The following is a 26,659-nucleotide window of genomic DNA, read 5'->3' on the forward strand; positions in this document are numbered from 1 at the left end:
TGTATGTGTGTGAATTAAAAATCAATTCACAAAGCAGACTACACTGCACTGGACAATATTATACATCTGCATAAATCATCACGTACAACAAGATCTACATATAAAATTCAGCTGGATGTTCCTTCATTACCACAAGCCAAACTATCCTCCACTAGAAATAGAGCCATCTCTATAGCCGGCCCAAAATTATGGAACTCACTACCTCTACACCTCAATTCACAAGAAAACTTTAAAGCTTTTAAAAAAGAACTTAAAGAATGGCTACTCTCACAATCATACAATGGCTGCTCACCCAATGACAACAGAACATAAATCCTTTCATTTCCACCTCACGCTCCTTTTTATTCCAGCAATTTCCTTCTGATACTCACCCTAATACACAGAAAACTTTCATTTACAATACCAACCGTCAACTTCAAGTGTTGCATACTTTCATATCTAATGTTCAATGTACTTATCGATGTTTATTAAGTTAATGTTCTGATTCAAATTTGTTATAATGTCATGAATTTAAATGTATCTGGTTCGTTATAATGTAAACTGGAGTGAAGGCAATGTCAGCTGTACCTCGGTATATAAACAAAATGCTAAATAAAAATAAATAAATAAAACAATGCATACAGAAATTCCAGATCAGAAACCAAAGAAAAAAGCTCACTGTGATGGATGACTCTGTCATCAGAGGCACTAATCTTTCCCCTTGCACAAATGCAAAGGGAAAAGTGGATAACAAAACTCAACTAAAGAGGTCACAAAAGGAGTCCAGGAACAGCAGTAAACTGAACGAAGAAAGCTGAAAAGCTATGAGCACAAATTCTTGTAGTTTGGGCAATAAAATCCCAGATCTGCAAGCCCTAATGGTAGAGGCGGACTTGGACGTTATTGCTGTCACAGAAACGTGGTTTACGGAATCTCATGACTGGGATACGGCAATACCAGGCTATAACTTGTTAAGGAAGGACAGAGAGGATAGGAAAGGGGGAAGAGTGGCTCTTTATATCAGAAACAATATCCAAGCATCTGAGCTGCAAGGAAGATGGGACAATGAAGAAGCACTATGGGCCGACCTAAAAAAAAAGATGGGGCATCCATTTTTATTGGAGTGGTTTACAGGCTTCCAAACCAAAAGGAAGAGCTGGACAGAGATCTGGTTGAAGACATCCAAAAGATAGGAAAGAAGGGAGAAGTGGTGATCGTTGCAGACTTTAATATGCCAGATGTAGACTGGAGAATCCCATGTGCAGAATCTAATAATAGTAGAGAAATAGTGGATGCCCTGCAAGTAGCTTTGTTCAAACAAATGGTAATGGAACCCACGAGAGAAGGAGCTATACTCGACTTAGTGCTCACTAATGGAGATAATGTCTCTTATGTCCAGGTGGGCGCCCACCTCAGCACCAGTGATCATCAAACGGTATGGTTTAATATCACAATAAGGATACGGAAAAGAAGCACAAAGACCCGAGTTTTGCAGTTCAAAACCACGGACTTTGATGAAATGGGGAAGTACCTAGAGGAAGAACTAAAATGCTGGGAGAACGAGAGAGATGTGGATCAACAGTGGACCAGTCTAAAAGGAGCAGTTACCAAGGCAACTAATCTATATGTTAGAAAAGTAAAGAAAAGCAAAAGAAAAATTAAACCTATCTGGTTCTCAAAGGAGGTGGCTGACAAAATAAAGGCTAAAAGAACAGCATTCAAGAAATATAAAAGATCCCAAAGGGAGGAGCACAAAGAAGAATATCTGGTAGAACTGAGGGAGACGAAGAAATTAATCAAGACATCAAAAAGTCAAGCGGAAGAAAGGATTGCCAAGGAAGTAAATAGAGGTGACAAAACATTTTTCAGATACATCAGTGAAAAGAGAAAAGTTCAAAGTGGTATAGTGAAATTTAAAGGTGGAAAAAGGATCAATGTGTGGAGAGAGATGAAGAAATGGCAGAAATATTAAATGAATACTTCAGTTCTATGTTCACTAAAGAGGACCCTGGAGAAGGACCGTCGCTAGTTAACAATAAACTGGAGGGGAGTGGAGTAGATGTAACTTCATTTACAGTAGAGAATGTATGGGAAGAGCTGAGGAAACTGAAAGTGGACAAAGCCATGGGGCCTGATGAAGTTCATCCCTGGATACTGAGGGAGCTCAGAGATGTGCTGGTGGGTCCGCTGTGTGACCTGTTCAATAGATCCCTGGAAATGGGAGTGGTGCCGAGTGATTGGAGAAGAGCGGTGGTGGTCCCGCTTCACAAGAGTGGGAACAGAGAAGAGGCTGGTAACTCCATTACTTTTCCCACCACTTCAGTGGTGGGAAAAGTAATGGAGTCACTGTTTAAACAGAGAATAGTGAACTATCTACAGTCGGGAGAATTGCTGGACCAGAGGCAGCATGGATTCACCAGGGGAAGATCCTGTCAGACAAATCTGATTGACTTTTTTGACCGGGTAACCAAGGAATTGGATCAAGGAAGAGCACGCGATGTCTTCTACTTGGATTTCAGCAAAGCTTTTGATACAGTCCCTCACAGGAGACTGGTGAATAAAATGAGAAGCTTAGGAGTGAGTGCCGAGGTGGTGGCCTGGATTGCAAACTGGTTGACGGACAGAAGACAATGTGTGATGGTAAATGGAACTCTCTCTGAAGAGAGAGCGGTTTTAAGCGGTGTACCGCAAGGATCAGTGTTGGGACCGGTCCTGTTCAATATCTTTGTGAGTGACATTGCGGACGGGATAGAATGTAAGGTTTGTCTTTTTGCAGATGACACTAAGATCTGCAACAGAGTGGACACGCCGGAAGGAGTGGAGAGAATGAGACGGGATTTAAGGAAGCTGGAAGAGTGGTCGAAGATATGGCAGCCGAGATTCAATGCCAAGAAGTGCAGAGTCATGCATATGGGGAGTGGAAATCCAAATGAACTGTATTTGATGGGGGGAGAAAGGCTGATGTGCATGGAGCAGGAGAGAGACCTTGGGATGATAGTGTCAGCGAAACAATGTGATAAGGCGATAGCTAAAGCCAGAAGAATGCTGGGCTGCATAGAGAGTGGAATATTGAGTAAGAAAAGGGAAGTGATAATCCCCTTGTTCAGTTCTGGAGACCATATCTCCAAAGAGACAGAGACAAGATGGAGGTGGTCCAGAGAAGGGCGACCAAAAAGGTGGAGGGTCTTCATCGAATGACTTATAAGGAGAGATTGAAGAATCTAAATATGTATACCCTGGAGGAAAGGAGGAGCAGAGGTCATATGGTACAGACTTTCAGATACTTGAAAGGATTTAATGATCCAAAGACAACAACAAACCTTTTCCGTCGGAAAAAATCAAAAGAGCCAGGGGTCACGATTTGAAGCTCCAGGGAGGAAGACTCAGAACCAATGTCAGGAAGTATTTCTTCACGGAGAGGGTGGTGGATGCCTGGAATACCCTTCTGGAGGATGTGGTGAAGACCAGAACTTTGAAGGACTTCAAAGGGGCGTGGGATAAACACTGTGGATCCATAAAGTCTAGAGGACGTGAATGAAGAGTGGGTGGCTCGCGGGAATGACGGCTACTACCTGGAGATAATATCCTTATTCAATAAACATACACACGGTTAATGCGACTCCAACATTGCTCTAAGCTTCAACGGCAAGAGGAAATGTGGAAAAAAGGATTTGTATTCACAAAAAAGCGGGGAGTATCTTGCTTGTTACGGTGGTTACTACCCCAAACCAAATAAGCCTGATACTTCACTTTCAATACATATCCAGCAGAGCTCTCTGCTTCAATGGCAGGGGAGAAAGTCTGATACTTCACTTTCAATGCATATCCAGCATAACTCTCTGCTTCAACGGCAGGGGGAATAAAGAAAAGTGGATCTATATACAGACAACAACCAACAAGGATTGAATTACATAGTCTGGGTAAACAAATAAGCATGGGTGTAGCTTGCTTATGCGGCGGTTAGCAGCCCTAACTAATTAAGCTAGATATTTCATTTAGATGCAGTTCCAACACTGCTCTCTACATTAATGTTGGGGGTGGAAGGGAAATAAACCAAAAGGTTACTAAGAGCCAAGAGTAACAGATAAGTATGAGAAAAAAAAAAGTGTGAAACTTGCTGGGCAGACTGGATGGGCCCTTTGGTCTTCTTCTGCTGTCATTTATGTTTCTATGTCATTTCTATAAGGGCCAAAAAACAGAATATGAAAAACAAATAAAATAAAAATATGGTGCAAAACTGGCCCTTAAAAAACTTGTGATGTTATGTGTGATTATACCCAATGTGAATGCTCCTTGTGGGAAGGGAAATTGCTTAAAAAATTAATTTAAAAAATAACAAAATAAAAACTAAGACTAAGAGGATTTGCCTGCTGGAATGGAGGGTGGGGAGGAGACTCTTATTATCAACGACAGGTAGGCCATATAGCCTTTTTGCTACTGTCATTTTCTAATTTTCTACTAGCGGACCCCTGCTACGCATTGCAGTGGCTGAGTCAGATTCTTTTTCCTCCCTGCCCCTTCCCCTTGCTCATTTAGCTCAGTCATTCATCCTCTTCCCCCTTGTTCAATCCACCCCCGCTTCCCTCCCCTGTCCCCGCTCCAACTCTGTCCCCTCACACTCACCTCTCCCCTCATTCTTCCTCCCCTGACAGTTACCTTCCTCCTCATTCTTCCTCCCCTCACTGTCACCTCAGTGACTCCCCAGCTGGTGAGGGCTGCTTTGTTTCCTTTCGGAGATGGTGCACATTTTGTGTATGTGTTTGTGTGCGCCTTCCCCCTTTGCAACCCAAAGTATTCCCCACATAAACGTTGTGTTTATATAATCCTCCCCCACCCTCCTTTCCCCCCTCACAGGCCGGCGAAATAGACTAACCCACAAGAGTTGCAGAATCTCGGAACTGCCTACTGGCCTCTTCCCCCCCCCCCCCCGAACATGGACGCAAGAACATCCCCACGCCCCCTCCCTGCAGGCCCGATGATACCTTTCAAAAATGGTAGTTAGTGGAGAGGGCGTTCGTTCCAGCATGGAAGTATTGTCACCGGGCCCTCGAGATGGAGCAATGGGAGCGTTCGTCTCGCTCAGATAGTAAGGGTGAAGGTGCGCAGGTTACCAGTTCAGAAAATGGCGTCGACAGGCCTTCGCCCTTACTATGTCACTTGGGCTATTTATTTATTTATTTATTTTTGGTTTTTTTATATACCGATCTTCTTACATTGGATGCAAATCAAACCGGTTTACAGTAAAACATTAGAATTTGCCTAAGAGCATTACATGGAACAAAGAACATTGAACATGGAACAACTTAAAATGCTTGAGAGCATTACATAGAACGAAGAATATGCTACTGCCGCTATTGGCGTTTCCGAGTGTCCTAGTAAGGGAAAGAGCCCTCGGTGCCATTTTGATTGTGGGCAGCCGATGGCTGTAGTATATGCGATGTATACCGGAGCGGTGTTGATCCCCCCCGCTAAAGCAGCCCGAATTATTCTGCAGTTTTCCGTGCATTCGGAGGGTGTGTCATGTGCGTGGGGAGTTGAGGAGGGTGTTTGTGTGTGATTTCGTAGGGTGTGGGAATTGCAAACATGTGTTATGTGAGTGGCCTCCCGGTGTAGCATGCTGGTATTTATTGGTTTTTAGTGTGTTTTTGGAGGGTGTGTGAAATAAGTAAAATTGGCATGTGTGCGGGGGGTGTGAGGAATGTGGATTTGTGTCTGTTCGGAGGGTGTGTGAATCGCAAACATTGGTCACGTGTGTGTGGGGTGTGAGCGTTTGTGCAAGGTGTAAGAGCTTCCGCTTACAACCACCAGATGTCGCTGTTTTGTGGAACCAAATTTTAAAACTTTTTTACCAGCCCCGGTATGACATATATGTAATGTAAGTATAGAAGATCCTTGCCGTATGTGAGGTGAAACTTGTGTCCAAATTTGAACGCAATCGGTTAAGTGGTTGCTGAGATTAGCGATTTTGTACAAACTATTTAACATTTTTATTTATATAGATTTTCGTGTGTAACATTTTAAGTTGTTTTTGAAGAATATCCGTGCCAGTTTTGACTGGAATTCATCTTGTTTTTCATTTCGGAAGGTGGCATAGATTTTCTCCACATTCACCAGCTTAGGGTCAGACGGCGTGTCCTTCTTCTGGTGTCCTACAGAAACATCTCTGCAGGAACCAACGAGCAGGGTGCCCAGTCCATCAATAAAAAGCTCTGCAATGAAAGCAACTACTGGTTAGCACCTGCATGCCACACAATCTCCCTATGCTACAGCTGTGCAATTAAATCAAGCAGGATACATAATTAGCACACATGATGGATTTCAGACAATAAACTCTCCAATCACACAATATAACCACATGATAATATCCTAATACTAAGCAAACAGGCAGGGAAAATCTAGGAGGATATTATGCAATAGAACCTGTTCATTGGTTTTTAGGTGGGGCTTTCCTCTTACCACTAGAGGGCACATATGATGTATCCTAATACTCAGAGTCTCCATTTTACTGATCTTAGGAAATCATTGTCTGTATTTAAGGCAATATCTAAGAAAAGTGTGTCAGAACTGTTGAAAACTGCATCTTTAAGTATTCATTAGTCATATAAAGGTATCTCAAAACAGCTACTTTGATAGTTTAATTTCCATGAACTATACTTTTGCCAGATCAGGCAAACCTCCCTATTTTCTGAGATAAAAGATACTACAACCGATCTCACACCAAATGCAGGACTTACTGACAGTATAAAAAAGAAACATAAGTTAGAAAGCTGATATACCTCTTGGGTACAATAAGAAGTTAATATTGTCTTTCAGTACAGTCTGTCAAACCTACTGAGGAGGGCTTTAAACTAGGATCATCGGGGAGGGTAAACAAAGCCCTAAGGTAAGTAAAAATACTCAGGTAAGTAAAATATTAAAACATATGTATAGAAATGGGGAAAAAGGGCAATATCTGGAAAGCTGTGTACACTAATGCTCATAGTATGTAAAATAAAGTCCTGGATCTAGAGTCAGTTAAGTGTAGAAGCTGGCTATCATGGAAAGAAAGCCATGATTGGGACATAGTTATACCAAGTGACAATCTACTCAGGAAAGACATGAAGAAGGAATGGCAATATATATAAAAAAAATATTAAAGCAACAGAATTGTTGGACTTGTAGGGTAAGGAGGGGAACTGTGGGTTAATCTTGAAAGAGAGAATGAAACATCTATTTATATTGGTGTAAAGCAGAGTTCCTTACCTGTAACAGGTGTTCTCCCAGGACAGCAGGATATTAGTCCTCACAGATGGGTGGCATCATCAGATGGAGCCCTGTCACAGAACACTTTTGTCAAAGTTTCTAGAACTTTGACTGGCACACTGAGCATGCCCAGGATGCTACCAACCCCATGGCCACACAGGGTCCCCTTCAGTCTCATTTTATAGCAAAAAAGCACGAGCAAAAAATAAAATAAGAAAACGTCAGCGAACCCAACTCCACGGGGTGGCGGGTGGGTTTCGTGGGGACTAACATCCTGCTGTCCTAGGAGAACACCTGTTACAGGTAAGCAACTCTACTTTCTCCCAGGACAAGCAGGATGGTAGTCCTCACAGATGGGTGATTAGCAAGCTCCAGGCTGTCCCTGAAACACCCTGGGCCAACTAACACCCAATAAATTGCAACAGGTATAACAACAGGGGCGCTATTGGCAACAACAGGGCAGCCTGAAGATCATACTGGGACAAAGGTAGGAAGAGTTGGTTTGTTATACTGGAAACAAATTACGGAGGACAGACTGGCCTAAGACCCTGTCATGTCGACCATCCTTGTCCAGGCAGTAATGGGTTGTGAAGCTGTGGAGGGAGCTCCATGTCACATCCTTGCAGATTTCAGTAATAGGGACTAGAGATGTGAATCGTGTCCTCGATCGTCTTAACGATCGATTTCGGCTGGGAGGGGGAGGGAATCGTATTGTTGCCGTTTGGGTGTTTAAAGTATCGTGAAAATCATTAAAATTGTGAGCCGGCACACTAAAACCCACCCCCGACCCTTTAAATTAAATCCCCCACCCTCCCGAACCCCCCCCCCCCCAAATGCTTTAAATTACCTGGGGATCCAGCGGCGGTCCGGAACGGCGGCAGTCCGGAATGGCCTCCTGCAATTGAATCGTGTTGTCTTCAGCCGGCGCCATTTTCCAAAATGGCGGCGGCCATAGACCAACACGATTCGACTGCAGGAGGTCGTTCCGGACCCCCGCTGGACTTTTGGCAAGTCTTGTGGGGGTCAGGAGGCCCCCCCAAGCTGGCCAAAAGTTCCTGGGGGTCCAGCGGGGGTCCGGGAGCGATTTGCTGCCGCGAATCGTTTTCCGTACGGAAAATGGCGCCGGCAGGAGATCGACTGCAGGAGGTCGTTCAGCGGGGGTCCGCTGGATCCCCAGGTAATTTAAAGCATTTGGGGGGGGGTTCGGGAGGGTGGGGGATTTAATTTAAAGGGTCGGGGGTGGGTTTTAGGGGGTTTTAGTGTGCCGGTTTTCCTGCCTTCCCCCTTCCCCCGATTTACAATTTTTTGACGATAAATCGGGGGAATTGGTATCGTATCGTGGCCCTAACGATTTTTGACGATTTAAAATATATCGGACGATATTTTAAATCGTCAAAAAACGATTCACATCCCTAATAGGGACTGCCCGGAAGCGTGCCACTGATGCTACAATGGCCCTTACTGAGTGCGCTTTCACTCGTCCATCGAGCGGAAGGCCTGCTTGCTGGTAGCAGAAAGCAATATAGTCCGCCAACCAATTTGAGAGGGTCTGCTTGCCCACTGCAACTCCCAGTCTATTCTTGTCGAAGGAGACAACGAGTTGGGTGGACTGCCTGTGGGCTGCGGTGCAGTCCAAATAAAAGGCAAGTGCACACTTTCATTCCAAGGTAAGCAGAGCCTGCTCCCCTGGGTGTGAGTGTGGCCTTGGGGAAAAAGGTGGGCAACACAATGGGCTGATTTAGGTGGAAGTCAGTCACTACTTTAGGCAGGAATTTGTGGTGAGTGTGCAGTACCACCCTGTCTTGGAAGAACCTTGTGTAAGGTGGGTAGGTTACTAGGGCCTGCAGCTCACTGACTCTGTGAGCAGAAGTAACCACCATGAGGAAGAGAATCTTCCAAGTGAAGTGCTTGAACTCACAGGAGGGCAGAGGCTCAAACGGAGGCCGCATGAGCCACGTTAGCACTATGTTGAGGTCCCAGGCCAGAACAGAAGGACATAATGGAGGCTTCAGCTGAAGTAAGCCTCTCATGAAGCGCCCTAGCAAGGGCTGCACCGAGACTGGGGTATCGCCCACCCCTTAGTGGTAGGCGCTAATGGCACTCAGATGTACCTGGATTGAGGTTGTCTGTAGACCAGACTCCGAAAGGCACCAGAGGTAGTCCAAAAACCTCGGCGTGGGGCAAGAGAAAGGGTCAAGGCCTTCTTGCATACACCAAGAGGAGAAACCTTTCCACTTCATCGGATACGATTTTCGCGTGGAAGGCTTTCGCGAAGCTACTAGGACCCGCGAGACATTATTGGAAATGTCGAGGGACTGCAGTATCAACCTTTCAACATCCCAGGCTGTTAGGGTCAGCGACTGGAGGTTTGGGTGGTGTAGTCTACCCTGATCCTGCATAATGAGGTTGGGCGAGGTGCCCAGGCGAAGGGGCTTCTGGATAGAGGTCATGGAGAATGGGAAACCAGACCTGACATGGCTAATGTGGGGCTATGAGGATCATGGAACCTCGGTCCTGCTGTAGCTTCATGAGAGTCTTGCCTTTTAGCGGAATCAGAGGGTACACATATAAGAGGCCCGCACTCCAGGTGTGGGTGACGGCATCTACAGCCAGTCTCTCCTGGTCCTCGTGCAGGGAGCAGAATTGGTCCACCTTGTGGTTCTGCGAAGACACAAAGAGATGCACATCCGGCAGACCCTAACAGTGGAAGATCCTGTCCACTACACCAGGGTTCAGGGACCACTCGTGGGGCTGGTATGTCCGGCTGAGGCGGTCTGCCACTATATTCTCAGTGCCTGCCAGGTAGATGGCTTGCAGGAGCATGGCACATGACAGGCCCAGGCCCATATCTGTGCCACCTCTTAGCAGAGCAGATAGGAGCTTGTGCCCCCCTGTTTGTTTACGTACCACATGGCTACCTGGTTGTTCACCTGGATCAAGAAAACTTTGTTGGACATGCAGTCCTGGAATGCGTAGAGGGCATACCGCATCGCCTGGAGTTCCAGGAAGTTGATCTGGCAGGCCGCCTCGGCTCTTGACCAAACCCCTTGTGTCTGTAGGCCGTAAACATGGGCTTCCCAGCCTAGGTTGGAGTTGTCCATGGTCAAGGTCACCTGAGCAGCTGGATGCTGAAAGGGAAGTCCCTTGCTAAAGTTGGATTCCTCAGCCCACCAGGCAAGGGAGAGCTGGAGCGGGTTGGATATCTGGACGAGTGCTGAGAGTTTCTGAGTTGCTTGTTGCCACTGAGACCGCAGGGTCTACTGTGTGAACTTCATGGCTTGGTGGGCTATTGGGTTGACATGCACTGCTGCTGCCATGTGACCCAGCAACTTCAGGAGCAGATGGGCGGAGGCAGTCTGCCGGCAGCAGATGGATCTGGATAGGCCGGTCAGGTTGGCTATGCGTTCGCTGAGGAGAAACGCATTGGCCACTGTGGTTTCCAGGTCCGCTACTATGAAGGTCAGTCGCTGGGATGGATTCTGCTGGGATTTCGGGTAGTTGACAAGAAACTCCAGTGACTAGAGGAGGTGTAACGTCATGCTGAGGGACTGAAGGGCCCCTTCCCTTGATGATTTGTTGATGAGCCAATCATCCAGATATGGGAACACATGTACCCTGTTCCGGCGCAAATGTGCTCCCACCACTGTCAGGCACTTCGTGAAGACCTAGGGTGCAGAGGTTAGCTCGAAGGGAGAACCCTGTACTGAAAGTGTCAGTGGCCAACCACAAAGCACAGATATTTGCGATGAGGAGGAAAATCACAATGTGTGCGTAAGCGTCATGTAGATCCAGAGAGCAGAGCCATTCCCCTCAGTGCAGAAACAGAAGCAGGGTGTCCAAGGACACCATTCTGAACCATTCCCTGCAAAGGAACCTGTTTAAGGCTCGAAGATCGAAGATGGGACGGAGATATCGAGAGTAGAACCCTTGCCCCTGCTGAGCCCGAAGGACCAGTTCCATGGCTCTGGACTGTAGCAGGGCCGAGAGTTCTAACTTGAGGGTCTCCGCCTGCTCGACCAGGCTCCACAAAGGGGAAGGTGGAGAGTCTGGAGAAACAGCAAGGAGATTCAGGTGATAACCGTGAGCTACGATGGACAATACCCATTGGTCAGTGGTGATTGGGCACCAATGGTTGACAAAGTGGCAGAGATGACCTTCCTCAGGTGGGCTGGACAGTGTGGGCAGAGGGGATTGGTTTCTGTTCTCTGGATGCCAGTCAAAACCCAGCTGCAGGACCAGGCAGGGAAGCTGGCTGAGCTCTAGGTGCTCTTTGGTAAGAGTTCCCTCTTTGGGAGGACCGAGCTACACGATCACGGGAGGCCAGAGGGTAGTATCTCTGTTGCTTGTAAAATTGCTTCCTAGTATCCCTATGTGGACCTCTATGGTCGCTGAGGGGGCATTAGAAGTGGTAGTGGATAGCTGATGCAGGGTCTCATGGTGGTCCTTGAGTTGGGCCACTGCATTGCGGATCTTGTCCCCAAATAGCTATTCTCCTGTACAGGGGAGGTCAGCTAACGTTTCCTAGACCTCTGGACAAAGGTCTGAGACTTTGAGCCAGGCCCAGCATCTGGCACTAATACCCACGGCTGAGACCCTTGACGCTGTTTCAGAAACATCATAGGCTGCCCTCACTTCGTGCTTCCCAGCTTCCAATCCTTTCTAGAGGATGGAGCCCAGGCCCTCCTGAAACTGCTGTGGCAAGGTCTCTGAGAACTCCTGAACTTGTTTCCAGAGATTCCTGTTATACTGATTCCTAGGGATAGTCCTAGGGATGACGAGGTCATCAATGTGCGTCAGACCCCATTTCCCATCACTGGCCCTTTAAGAAGGGTAGGATCAGGCATGGGCGCCTAGGGGAGCAGCACATTGGGGCTGGAGGAATCTTGCTGTGCATCTGCATGAGCAGGATGGAGGCTTTGTTCAGTGCCCCTGCACAGTGGCCTGAGTTCTCTGGTGTCGGGGGAACGCCGAGGTGAGTGTGGCGGCTCGCAGGAGGCTGTGAGCCACCAAGTGCAACAATTTGAGAAGCTCTCCAGTTAAATTCAAGAGGTACGAAATTCAGTTGACTCTTTTAATGGCTGCATTGACACTGTGGGGGTACACATATGTAATAATGAAGAATAACTAAATATGCCCCAGCATAAAATTGTAGCACTTGACAAAATAGTGAATGAGAGAGAAGCTAAATTAGAGGAGCTGTAAAACAGGTCTAGATGAAATAATCTTTGTTTCATAAGGCTCCCAGAAGATCTGATTGAAAGAGAGCTCCCTGTGCCACTCGAAAAATGGTTACCAAAGGCTTTAGGGCTTACCACATTACAAGGCCTGCTAGTAGTAGAGTGGGCTCACCATTTGGGGCTGCAGCAAGAAAATTGTACCCAACCAGAGAGGTGATCGTAAATATTTTAAATTTTGCTCACAAAGCAGAGATTCTCCAGAAGTACAACTCTACACAAAATCTGCAGCATCAGTTGAGTAAAATTCTCCTATTTCAGGACTATTCTGCAGTGGTTTCTACAAAAAGGAGAGGAAATTTGACCTCATGCAGTGAGCTGGCTAAAAGGAATACAAAATTTATGCTTACCTATACCACCAAGTTGAGAGTATGGAGTCAATTGCAGTGCTTAGCTATGGTGAAAGCAGCACAGAAGTTCTTGCAATCCATTCAAGATCTGGCATTGGACTGAAGGAAATGTGTGAGGTCTAAGTGTCAGGGTTTCAGCGATTGATGATTTACCTCTTGAACACTGTAGTGAATTCAGATGGCAAGAAAATAAGCTTGGAAGAAGAACACAATTGCTGTGGCTGTATGCGCCTGATGGGGAAAGTATCCTTGAATGTTTGAGATGTTGCAGTTAATAAAGGTTCCAGTGGTTAAAAGTTGAAAGCTTGGTTCAGCTACTCAATCAGGATACATGTTAGGAATTATTAAGAAGGGAATGGTTAACAAAACGGAGAATGTCGTGGTGCCTCTGTGTTGTTCCATGGTGAGACCGCACTTTGAATACTGTGTGCAGTTCTAGTCACCATCTCAAAAGGGATGCAGTTGCGATGGAGAAGGTACAGAGAAGGGCGACCAAAATGATAAAAGGGATGGAACAGCTCCCCTCTGAGGAAAGGCTGAAGAGGGTTGGGGCTGTTTAGCTTGGAGAAGAGACGACTGAGGGGGATATGATAGAGGTCTTTAAAATATTGAGAGGTCTTGAATAAGTAGATGTGAATCGGTTATTTACACTTTTGGATAATAGAAGGACTAGGGGGTACTCCATGAAGTTAGCAAATAGAACATTTGAGACTAATCAGAGAAAATTCTTTTTCACTTAATGCACAATTAAACTCTGGAATTTGTTGCCAGGGGATGTGGTTAGTGCAGTTAGTGTAGCTGGTTTAAAAAAGGATTGGATAAGTTCTTGAAGGAGAAGTCCATTACCTATTAATTAAGTTGACTTAGAAAATAGCCACTGTTATTACTAGCATCAGTAGCATGGGATAGACTTAGTTTTTGGGTACTTGCCAAGTACTTATGATCTGGATTGGCCACTGTTGGAAACAGGATGCTCGGCTTGATGGACCCTTGGTCTGACCCAGTATGGCATGTTCTTATGTAAAACTGGTATTCAGATATACGCCTGATCAGCATAGACCCCTGGAAAACCCATCGCCCAAGGGTGTCTAAGGCCCTTTGGTCTTTTCCTGGAGGGGCAGAGGAGTGAGGGCAGGTCCTCTTGGCTTTCTTCTAGGCCGATTCCACCACCATCGACTGGTGAGGCAATTGGCTCTTTTGAAAACCCAGGGCCTGTTGCACTAGGTAGGTGGCATCCGTCTTCTTGTTGACAAGGGGCACAGTACCTGGATGTTCCCACATACGGTAAAGGAGGTCCAGAAGAACCTCATGTACCAGGACCACCATTACTTCTTTAGGAGCATCCAAAAATTGTACAACCTCCAACATTTTGTGGCAGGCATCTTCCTCTGTTGACAGCTGGAAGGGAATGGTTTCTGCCATCTCCCTGATGAAACTGGCAAAGGAGAGATCCTCCAGAGGTGAGCACCATCTCTCTTCCGGGGGCAAAGGCTCTGAAAGAAGGTCCTCGGAGGCCTCCGAGGAATGTTAAGAGGAAGCATCCCCCTATGGTCATAGGTGGCCTCTTCCTCACCAGCGAATCCTCTGGGTCGAGGAGAGAGGCTAAACCCAAGAGCACAGGGCACGGGCACTGATGGATGGTACAATGGCATTGATAGTGGTGGCACCGGCATCGAGGGCAGTGGGGCCTGCGAGAGACACCAAGGCACCGGGAGGCACAATGGTCCGGGGACGGGCTCCGGCATTGGCAGCTATGACCACAAAGATAGGCACGTAGCCGCATCTTCCTTTTCTGAAGAGCCCGGGATTGGGATTGAGACTGGAGGCAGCGCCGGTGGCTGGCTGGGCACTGAGGGCCCCGCCAGTACAGGTTGCATCGGCAAGGTACCGAGCAAGACGTCCAGCTTTTCCAGGAGAGGTGCTAGCATGGAGGGCACCGGTTCCCATGCCGGTATGTGGGCCGGCGTCAGTGGCGGTTGAAGGCGAAACTGACTTACTGGACATCAGCGAAGTCGATGCGCGATGGGGTACCCTGAATGGGGAAAAAAACTTTGAAGAAAACTTCAAAGTATTCCATGTGAGGAAAACCTCCACAGAGCTCCAGTAACTGCGAGGCAATCGCTGCACGGAAAAAAAGAGACTGAAGGGGTGCCCTGTGTGGCCATGGGGTTGGTGGCATGCTGGGCATGCTCAGTATTTCGTGACAGGGATCCATTTGATGATGTCACCCATCTGTGAGGACTACCATCCTGCTTGTCCTGGGAGAATATACATACTTTTACTTATTTATTTTATTTTATTTAAAAGTATTTCTATACCGTCTTTTCAAACAATGTTTAATCAAAACGGTTTACATAATTGAATAAAATAAGCATAAACAAAAAATTAAAAAAAATTAAAAGAACATAAGAATTGTAAAAGCATAAGATTACAAAAAAATAATCAATACAAAATAACAAACTATCTAAAAATAATAATTAGTTAATATAAAACAAATCAATATATAATAATGTTGTGCCAAATTATTTGCAAGCATGGAAAGGAGAGATTGTATAATTTGGTAAGTGATATATGGAATGCAGATTGAAACAGATGTGTTTAAGGATTTTTTGAAATGTTTAGAATTGGATATGGATCTTAGAGAGTCTGGTAGTGCGTTCCATAGAATGGGACCTATGACTGAGAATGCTCTTTTTCTGGTGATGTCAAGACGGGCCTGTTGAGGTGATGGGATATCTAAAAGGTTTTTGTCCAGTGATCTTAAGTGCCTAGCCGGTTTGTATATTCGAAGAATAGAACATAGAGTGACAGAGTTAGGAGTATAGATGAGAGAATGTATAATGGACATATATTTTATTTATTTATTTATTTTATTTAAAAACTTTTCTATACAGTCGTTAAGTTAATTAACCATCACAACGGTTTACAGGAGGGCACGATAATGAAAACTATGGGTGGTATAGCTAACAAATTAATCATGTGCCATCATAGTATGGTAACAATTTTAAAATAATAAACTAAGGGCCTCATTTTCCACCAATGCAAATGAGGCTTCTTTCGTGCAGTGGGGAAACATCGCGTGCGGCGATGTTTCCACCATTCGCGAAAACATTACCACCACACACAGTTTTCCCAGTGTGCAATGATTCTTTTAGTGTTTTGTGAGAGAGAGAGAGAGAGAGAGAGAGAGAGAGAGAGAGAGACTTACAATAGTAACTATGCCCTAGACAGGTATTTGAATCCCTGTGGGAGGGCCACCTACTAACTCGGGGTGGGGATTAGGCATGAGCATCGGGGGTTGGGGGCCACTTTCGCATTCCACATGAGACGTACGGACAGAACAGTGGTCTCTAGTGCAGATTTGTTGGCCGTCGGAGTGAGGACGCTCACTCCAAGAAGTGGTTTGGGCAACGTTCTCTCCACCTAGCATGATGGACACTCTACCTGGGCAACAACAAGCTAGGTGGAGAGAATGTTGCCCAAATCACTTCTTGGAGTGAGCGTCCTCACTCCGACGGCCAACAAATCTGCACTAGAGACCACTGTTCTGTCCGTACGTCTCATGTGGAATGCGAAAGTGGCCCCCAACCCCCGATGCTCATGCCTAATCCCCACCCCGAGTTAGTAGGTGGCCCTCCCACAGGGATTCAAATACCTGTCTAGGGCATAGTTACTATTGTAAGTCTCTCTCTCTCTCTCTCTCTCTCTCTCTCTCTCTCTCTCTCTCTCTCTCTCTCTCTCTCTCTCTCTCTCTCTCTCTCTCTCTCTCTCTCTCTCTCTCTCTCTCTCTCTCTCTCATATATCTGTAGTGCAGTCCTTAACACAAATTTGAGGGTTGTAGATAGCAGCTGTGCTAACACTGTGGCTGTTTCACTGCAAATGATAATCAGGTTCCTGCTTTACATATGCTCTGCCCCCTGATACCAAATGACTAATTTGCAATTGTGTTAACAGCTGTAAAGTGCTTGGAAAATGAGGCCCTAAGTGTGTAAATTAAACCTGTTCGTTAGGAACATATTAGGCAGTTTGATTTTAATTTGCTTTTGTAGGTTAAAAAAAAAAATAACTTCTAGCTGGGTGCGTCCTTATCCATCAACTGTTTTTCTCCTTTTCTTTATCTTCATAAAAAGCTAGTTAAAAAGCCAGGTTTTCAGATTAGTTTTGATTATTTTCAAATTTCTCTGCAGCCTTTTTTCAAGTGGCATGGTGTTCCATAGTACGGGACCAGCCAGTGACAGTGCTCTTTCCCTTACTTGTGTCAGACCTGCTGATTTCACAGAGGGGACAGTTAGAAGAGCCTTATTAGCAGATCTCATGTTTCTTTGTGGGACATTAGAGGTAGAGATTTAATGGAGGATATTCACAAAATTGCTATGAAAGAGGAAGTGCTATTGCTATGGGATTTCAATCTCTTGAATGTTGATTAGGACAGCCCAGCTACATGGTCTTCTAGAAGCAGGGAGATCCTGGAATCTCTTCTAGGAGACCTGATCCATCAACTGGGAATGGAACCCACACAGGAGGGATTGATACTGGATCTAATGCTTACCAATGTGGACAGTGTTTCTAATGTTGTGGTGGAGAATTTGGGATGCAGTGACCAACATGCTGTGGCTCAGAGTGCAGGAGATGAAGGTTCATTCAACAGTGAGGATCCTAGATTTCAGGTAAACTAACTTTGTTAAAATAGCTGGATGGGAAAATCTAGGGGAAATAGAAGAGCAGTGGGAAAAACTAAAAGGAAGTATTTTAAAGGCAATCTTTTTGTTAGAAACATAAATAAAGAAAAGAGAAAAAAGAGGCTGTTATGCTTTTCTAAAGGAGTAGCTGAAAAGATAAAGAAAAAAAGGTTAGCATTCATAAATTACAGGAGATTGAAGAAAAAGGAAGACAGGCAACACTATCTGGAACAGGTAAGAGAAGCTGGGAATGTAGTCAGGAATGCAAAGTTGCAAATGAAAGAAAAAATTGCAAATAAGTTAATATTGGGGGCGGGGGATAGGACTCTTGTTAGAAATGTTAGGGACAGAAGGAATTGCAAGTGTGGCATTGTGAGAATCAGAGATGATGGGGGAAATATGCAGAGGCTGAAGAGGAAAATGCAAAATTTCTTAACAGATATTTCTGTTCGGTGTTCACTGTAGAAGAGGCAGGAGTGGGCCTATGTAAAACAATAGGATTGGAAATGAGGAAAACATCAACTGATTTTCAGAAAAAGCGTATTTGTGAGGAGCTAACTAAACTGGATAAAGTGATGGAGTATTAAGGTATTAAGGGAACTTAGAGAAGTTCTGGCAACATCTCTGGCTGACCTTTTTAAAGTGGATGTGGTTGACAAAGGGTGTGGAGTCAAGATAGCGCCCTGACCAGTTGCATTGTTTGTTTGCTACTGGCATATTTCCTCGATTAAAGTATTTTCCTTCATTCAAAATGCCACCAAAAAGAAAAGGCAGGGTGAGGAATTACCCCTCCATTACCACCCTGCCTCTTGGACAAAAAATCATCCAACAATGCATCAAGTTACCCGCACAAGAAGGGAATAGAGTTCCCGCTGTTGGAACCCCAGGAGGAGAAATGGATCTAACCACGGACGAACTATCGCTAAGCCCACCTGATGAGAGGTCACCACCGGAGCATAGAGAAACCTTGATGCCATGCTCGAGGACGGACTCTGAAGTCAAGATCCAGCACGCGCAGGAGAGAGGGAGCTTCGCCGCAGGATTCTCTTGCCATTAGCCCTCAGGAGATAGAGGTGTCTTTGACCGGTGAGTTTGAATGGGAGGATGGAGAAGTGCAGGTGGGAGGTAGAGGAGTGAGGCCTGCAATCCCCCTTAATCCCTCCACCGGAGCATTGGTAGGCTTGGAAAAGCCTGAGGTGGTGACTTTGGAAGTGCTTTGGCATCTAACATCAGCCATAGCGAAATCCTGTGGGGACTGTTCGGAAAACATCAATGTGCTTTCTCAACAAATGGATTTGTTGAATAAAAACTTTGAAACACAGAAGCAGGAAGTGATGGGGTAATTGGAAAAAACTGGAAAATGAAATTAAGCAGGTGAAATCTGTACAAAATGTTATTATCCAAGACTGTGGGAACATCAATAGAAAAATAGAAATAATTGAAAATGTGTGAAGACATCTCAACTTACGGATATTGAATTTTCCCAGGATCATGTGGGAATTTCCTCATAGTACAATTAAAAGGTACCTTACTGAAGTATTGGAATTTCCTTCTCAAAGTACCCCACCCCTGGATAGAGTATATTTTCTGCCAAATAAGAACAGACAGAATATACTGGAAACTCCAAGAGACTTTGCTAACTTGACAGAGTTCTTAGAATCTTCTGGTTTTGAAATAATTGAAAGAAGCACATATTGATTACATTCTACAATGAGAAAGATCTTGCAGATGTGATGAAAGCATATTTCAAAAAAATGGATGCATTATTTATGGGTGCAAAAATGAGAATATATCCAGATTTGACAAAAGCTATGCAGGTAAAAAGAAAAAAACTTTCTGGCATTGAAGCAGGAGACACTTGCTCTAGGAGCTTCATTTTTCCAGAGATTTCCCTGCAAGTGTGCAGTGAAATTTAATTGAGACAGTTACATTTTCTTTCAGCCCGAACAGTTAAAGGATTTTATACAATCTAAAAGAGCTCAGCTGATGCTTGAGAATTAATACTCATATTAAGAATAAAAGGGTAACCAGGGTAGCTTTTTTCTTGTTTGAGATAATATTTCCTGTGTTTTCTCCTCTGTTCCCTCCACCCCATATTGTTCTACGTGCAGGTCACCAGAGGCAGGCAGAGCTCCGGAGTCTCAATGCGTGGATGAGACGATGGTGCAAGGAAGAGGGATTCAGTTTTGTTAGGAACTGGGGAACGTTTTGGGAAAGGGGGAGTCTCTTCCGAAGGGATGGGCTCCACCTTAACCAGGGTCGAACCAGACTGCTAACCTTTAAAAAGGAGATAGAGCAGCTTTTAAACTAGAACAAAGGGGAAAGCAGACAGTCGCTCAGCAGTGCATGGTTCGGAGAGAGGTATCTTCAAAGGATACTAATGATGCATTAGAATTAGGGCATCCCGACAGTGAGGTTGCAATAATAAGAAAAGTAGTCCAAATGCCTGTAACTAAAAACTCACCTGAGCTAAAAAATTCTAACTTACGAGAGATCACATGACACGCTGAAGGAAGAAGACGTGTTCTTCCTTCCCGGGGGATAACCTCCACCTATCCAACCCCATCACGCCGTTTCGCCGCCTCTATTTACCCGCTGGAGGTCGCATTGCACTGTACCATCTAGTCTCCTGGGAAAATAGCCCTCGATGGCGACGCACACCGCAAAAAAGGACAAAGACAGAGAGAAGACGCGGCTGCAGGACCCGCCGCCGGAAGATGAGGCTGGGCCGGCGGACGTTGCGGCGCTTCCCTTGCCGAGCTCGGCGGAGATGACTGCGGCGGTTGTGGCAGCCCTTACCCCAGAACTGAAGAAAATATCGGCGCAACTTGCTGAGCTTACCGCAGGTATGGCAGGGATTGAGAACCGGTTTACTGAGGCAGAAGCGCGAATCTCCGCTAATCAAGATGGCTTCCACGTGGCCCAGGGGGAAATCCAGGCCCTTAAAGAGGCAGTGGCGAAACAAGCTGCAAAGCTTGAAGATTTGGAAAACCGCTCCCGCCGCTCGAACTTGCGGTTTGTCGGCTTCTCGGAGGAAATGGAAGATAACAACCTAGCCCGGTTTTTAGAAAAATGGCTGACCGAGAATCTGAAGCTGTCGGAGGTATCCGGCCCACTCCGCGTGGAACGAGCCCATCGACTTGGCCCTCGGCGGGAAGGGAGCGCGCGACCAAGGGTGATCATAGCAAAGATTTTAAACTTTGCTCATAAGGCGGCGATCCAGCGAGCGGCCAGGAGGGGTGAGCCCCTAACATACTCTGGGCAGAAGATTTTAATTTTCCAGGACTTTTCTGCGTCTTTGTCCGCACAGAGACGTGTTCTGGCCCCCTATTGTTCTCAGCTGATTCAAAAAGGGATGAGAGCAGTACTGATTTATCCGGCGAAACTACGAGTACAGACATTGAATGGAGTGCACTGGTTCACGGATGGCTCAGCAGTGGAGCAATTCCTGCGAACCCGAGGGAATGCACAAAGTTCAGGTGCGAGCAGCCCCCGAGAGGGAGACCCATGAGGCTGGCGTGGAGCGACGTGGAGCTTGGCGGCCCAGAGTGGCGGGTTTGAATATATTGCTGTTGCAGTATTCGATTTGGGGATTATACAGTTTTTCTTCTGCGTTGTCCTAGGAGTTCCCACAGGACTGTTTTGTATAGATGGTTATTTTTTTCTTCTCCTTCCTGTTTTGGAAGCTCTACAGGGAACAGTGCGGTGAAACGAGGGATTTCAGTTAGAGCCATGGAATTCTAAGTTTTTTGGAGCTAGCAGGTTGAGCTCTCTACAAGTTTTTTTTTTCCTTTTTACAAAGCCTTCTGCGGTGTAGAAAGGGGCTAGACTATTGTTTTGTTCCTGGATTTTGTTTGTTTGTTTGTTTGTTTTATTTTTTTTCTCTCCTTTTCCATCGCCAGAATGAGTGAACCAGCACCCAGCTTTCTACACTGACACAGGCTAAGCTCCGGCTGTTAATATGTGCCGTTCAGGCGGTTCATTTTGCCAATTAGGCCATATATGGACAGAACATGTAGAGTAATCTTTATCATGGCCTTGGTTGGGAGGTGGATAGGGGGAGGTGGGAGGGGGGGACCTGGAACGTGTCGTTAGATCTCACTTGCTGCGCAGCACAGCAGGCTAGGTTCTGGAGATGGGATGGGGGGGCAGGTAGGGGGAGAGGGGGGAGGGATCCGGCATGGGGTAGGGGTGGGAGGGGGGGGGGATGGGACGGAGTCCTTGTGCTATGGTTGTTGGGGAACTGTTGAATTTTGTGTACTACTTTGGTCTTTGCCCGTGGTTCCGATGGGCTATGGGAGGCGCTCCGGCTGGGAGGGTGTCTCCTGTACATCAGAAGGTTAACTATTTACCATATGCCTTTCTGTTAGTTAGGAATGAGTGTCAACACCACTAGAATAGTTACCTGGAATGTGGGGGGTATTCACTCCCCCATAAAATGCACCAAGCTTTATTCAGCCCTGAAGCGCCAGAAAGCCGATATTGTCCTTTTACAGGAGATGCATCTCTCCAATCTCGAACATGAAAAATTAAAAAGGGGATGGGTGGGGGAGGTCCGGTATGCGACGGCCACAAATAGATCTGCCGGGGTGGCCATATTAATCCGTCAGGGGATTCCGCTGATTATTCATCGGGAGATCAAGGACCTGCAGGGCCGGTATCTGATCTTAGTGGCTGACCTGTATCAAACACCGGTGGTTTTATGCAATATTTATGTGCCCAACCAGTATACTCCTTCCTATTTTAGAGAGGTATATGGGCACATACTACCACTCTTGGACAATATTCTGATCCTTGGGGGAGATTTCAATGCTGTGCGGGATCCCAGTCTAGATGCCTCCCAGGGGTTGCCGATACACCGCCCGCAGAGCAAGGGCATAGCACTTCTGGAAAACTCCCTCCATCTCTTAGATGTGTGGCGAACCCTCCACCCTACTGAGAGGGACTTCACACATTTATCCCGACCGCATGCATCCTTCTCCCGTATAGACTACCTTTTACTTAGCACTTCCGCACTCGGGAAAGTGGAAGAGGCCCAGATAGGAGACATCTGTATCTCGGACCACGCCCCAGTTTGGTTCGATTTTCGTTGGGGCTCGCCGACAACACCTTCTAGAGTGTGGCGTTATCCCTATTATCTCGCAGACGACATATCCTTTCAGAACTTTTTGAGGGAACAGTGGGCAGAGTATGCTAGGGTTAATGCTGGGCAGGCGAATGACCCCGTTCTTTTTTGGTACGTGGGGAAAGCGGTCCTTAGGGGCGATATTATTTCTTACTTGGCGCACCGTCGCAAGATGCTAGATAAACAGCTACTAACCCTGACTGGGGAATTGCGGGCTGCCAAGAGGAACTATATACGGACCCCTACACTGGCCAATAGGGAAAAATAGATGACTACACAGGCAGCGGTAAATACCCTTCTACATCAAAGAGGGAAAAAAAGTTTACTGTATTACCAATTCTGACTATTTCAATACGGTAACAAGACTGGGAAGTTGATGGCCAATTTGCTCCGGTCTAATCGCCAATCTCGTCAGATAGCGGCACTGCGGGACCCCTCTGGGCCCCTTTTCACTGACACTGATGCGATTTTAGCTGCTTTTCAGAGATATTATGCTGCTCTCTATACGGCGGAGGCGGCATCACCACAGGACGTGGAGAGCCTTTTGTCCTCCATGCCCTTACCTTCTTTGACCCGGGCACAATCGGAGTACTTAAATGGCCCTATAACAGCATTAGAGGTAGTCCACGCCATTCGGGCAGCTCCTAGGCTCAAAGCCCCAGGCCCGGATGGGTTCAGTGCGGAGTTCTACAAGGCTTTGTCGGTCGAACTGGGGGACATATTAGCATTGACTTTCAACACTCTAGTTCAAAGGGGATTCTACCCAGCCCATACTAACATTGCCCACGTCACGCTGATTCCCAAACCTGGGAGGGATCCTTTACACCCAGAGTCTTATCGCCCTATTTCACTCCTGAATTTTGATCGAAAACTTTTGGCTAAGATTTTGGGGGAGCGTTTGAGTACTATTTTGCCCACTTTGATACTGGCTGGACAGGTGGGGTTCGTTAAGGGGCGGTATGCCTTTACCAATATCTGCTGGGTGACCATGGCCATGGCTCTGAGTAGAAGAGTAGCAGAATCCTTTTTAGTGGTCAGTCTAGACGCGGAGAAGGCCTTTGACCGGGTAGATTGGAGTTATATGTTCACTACTCTACAACACATGGGCTTTGAAGGGTTTTTCCTACGGAGCCTCCAGCTGTTGTATCGGGACCCGGCAGCCGTAATCATAGCTAATAACAGTCAGTCTCAGCCATTTCCAGTGGCGAGGGGGCGAGGCAGGGTTGCCCTCTTTTCCCCTTATTATTTCTTCTTACTTTGGAGCCCCTGCTGCGTGAAATCCAAGATACCCCGGCGATACGGGGAATCAAGTTGCAAACTCAGGTGTTTAAGTACGCTGCCTTTGCAGACGACATACTCTTGTTTCTGACGAGACCAGCCGCTTCATTGAAAGCGCTTTTGCAGCTTTTTTCCTTTTGTATGGCCAAATCTCTGGACTTAAGATCAACTGGACTAAGTCTGAAGCGCTGGGTTACCCACACACAGTTCGCTCAGGCTGGGATGGGCCCTTTCCCCTGCGGTGGGCGGAGGGCCCTTTTCGGTATTTGGGAGTGTGGTTATCTATGGACCCTAGTGAGTTATACTCTCTTAACATCCCTCGCCTTCTGCAACGCACTAAAGACAGACTTTTCAACTGGCGTAATTTGCCTTTATCGTTGGGAGGGCGTATCAATATTTTTAAGATGGTACTGCTGCCCCAATGGCTTTATGTTCTCCAGAACACAGTGATCTTTTTGAGGCGGAGGGATGTACGACTTTTGGACTCCATGCTGACCAAATTTTATTGGCAGGGTAGGAAGCCCAGAATTGCCCTGACGACTTTAAAGGGAAAGTGGGGAAGTGGAGGGATGGGTGCCCCGGATTTGCTGAAGTATAATTTGTCCAGTAACTTGCGTATAATTCGGGAATGGCTGTTGGATAGTGCCCACTATACCCACCTCCCGGCCGACCGCACACTGGTTGCACCCTTTGATCTTCGGTTTGTGCTCCAATGTACGGGCTCCCAATTGCCTGATACCCTGCGGGGACACCCACTTACGGAGCCTATACGGCAAACATGGAAATGTCTATGTAAATATTTGCGCATTCCGACGATTTGTGTCTGCTTTATGCCCCTGCAGGGGAATCCACAGTTTATGCCTGGATCCACCACGATGGGTTTTCGATTATGGGCTCAGAAGGGCATTACTTTAGTGGGTCATGTTATGGACAGAGACTGTTTTTTAATAACTTTTGCTGAACTTGTTAAGATGTACACACTGAGACCGCAGCAGACATTTCCATACTTACAGATAAAACACTATATATCTTCTCTACCGGAGAACTGTAAGAACCTAGCTAACTTTGAGGCTTTAACTAAACTTTTGAGACTAAGGCAGGCAAGTAAATTGTCTTTAGCCGAAGCATACAGGGGCCTAACTCAATTAACAGTTGTTAGGGATTGGGGGAGGCTGGCGGAGAGGTGGAGCAGTGACGGTACCTTCCAGGTGTCTGCGAGCATGCTTTGTTCGTGCATTAAACAAATTTCCAAGGTGACCAGCAATTTCTATTACAGAGAAATGCAGTATAAAATACTGTGGAGAGCATATTTTTCCCCCAGTTTTCTTTTTCGGGCTAATTTGCGAGAAACCAGTCAATGTGCTAAGTGTTTCGCAGAGGAGTGTACACTCTCGCATGCTTTTTGGGATTGCCCACGAGTACGTTGTTTTTGGAGGGCGGTGGTGCGTTATCTGGAGAGATTGTTGGCAGTCGCTGTTCCACTCTCTTCCTCCACTCTGTTGTTTGGGTTGCCAAATCCCAACCAGATTAAGAAACTGGAGACACGGCTTCTTATTCAGAAGGCGTGCTATGTGGGGAAAAAGCTTCTCTTGTTACATTGGAAGGGCTCTGAAGTACCGACCTACTGGATGTGGCGGAATAATTTTCATAAATTACTACAGATGGAACTTTTGGCATCGCGGCTTTCTCCTCTCCTTGTTGATCCAAAATAAAAATTTAAACCCCTCACCTTCCTTAATCCCCCCCCCAAAGACTTACCACAACTCCCTGGTGATCCAGCGAGGAGTGAGGACGCCATTTCTGAAATCCTTTGCGAGGAGCACGTGACGTCAGCGCCACGTCGGAGTGACGCGGCGTCACGTGATTCCCCGCGGGTTCGCGCCGGCACCCTCGTTGGGTCAGCACCCTCGTTGGGCCCAAGTTACTTTTGGGCCCAACGAGGGTGCCAGCGCGAACCCGCGGGGAATCACGTGACGCCGCGTCACTCCGACGTGGCGCCGACGTCACGTGCTCCTCGCAAAGGATTTCAGAAATGGCGTCCTCACTCCTCGCTGGATCACCAGGGAGTTTTGGTAAGTCTTGGGGGGGGGATTAAGGAGGGTGAGGGGTTTAAATTTTTATTTGCACGTATGGACATAGACTCAAATTATGGAATTCTCCATATGTCCATATTGACCGCAAATGGGACCCCCTTTCGACTTATGGACATATGAACTTAAACTTTTGCTCTGCACATCCCTAATGGATGGTGTATATTCAGTCATTACCACATAGGATTCGGAGTCATATCCTCAATGCTTCTGAAGAACCTCGTTCCTTGCTGATGGACTGATTCGGTTGGTGGCGTGAATGGACCACGAGACACATGACCTCAACAACCATTATGACAACTATGTTTGGACTCCTTAGGGGGGGAGGGACAGAGAGGGGGGGGGGGTTTCGGGATGGAGGATACCTTTTCGGGGGGAAATAACTCCATGTAAAAGAGCTTCTTCCTTACATTACTGTAGCGGGGGGCTAAGGGCTATAGCCTCCCGGGCAGAATGCAATATGTTATGTGGTTTTTTTTCATTGCTCAATAAAAAAGCGTTTAAACATAAAAATTCTAACTTATCCCTATCAATTAAAAAGCAGAATGAAAATACAAACAAAAAACAAACTTTGAAATGTCTGTATGCTAATGCCAGAAGTCTAAGAAGTAAGATGGGAGAATTAGAATGTATAGCAGTGAATGATGACATAGACTTAATTAGCATCTCAGAGACATGGTGA

The 26,659-nt window shown here is 46.3% G+C and overlaps 1 protein-coding gene across 4 annotated transcripts in view; it reads right to left on the minus strand.

Annotated features, from left to right (window-relative positions):
• Window positions 1–5,921: 5,921 nt before the first annotated feature.
• The window catches only part of B4GALNT2 (beta-1,4-N-acetyl-galactosaminyltransferase 2), a 412,142-nt gene continuing 391,404 nt past the window's right edge, over window positions 5,922–26,659 (minus strand). For 3 of the 4 annotated variants that reach the window (XM_029605962.1, XM_029605961.1, XM_029605960.1), the window contains exon 11: window positions 5,922–6,188. In XM_029605962.1, the coding sequence (XP_029461822.1) occupies window positions 5,971–6,188 (218 nt within the window). In that variant the 3' untranslated portion in view covers window positions 5,922–5,970. The remainder of the gene's footprint in view (window positions 6,189–26,659) is intronic. The other variant, XM_029605965.1, reaches the window with a different exon arrangement.

This window comes from Rhinatrema bivittatum, chromosome 6 (assembly GCF_901001135.1).
Source record: "Rhinatrema bivittatum chromosome 6, aRhiBiv1.1, whole genome shotgun sequence".
In the NCBI taxonomy this organism is placed as follows: Eukaryota; Metazoa; Chordata; class Amphibia; order Gymnophiona; family Rhinatrematidae; genus Rhinatrema; species Rhinatrema bivittatum.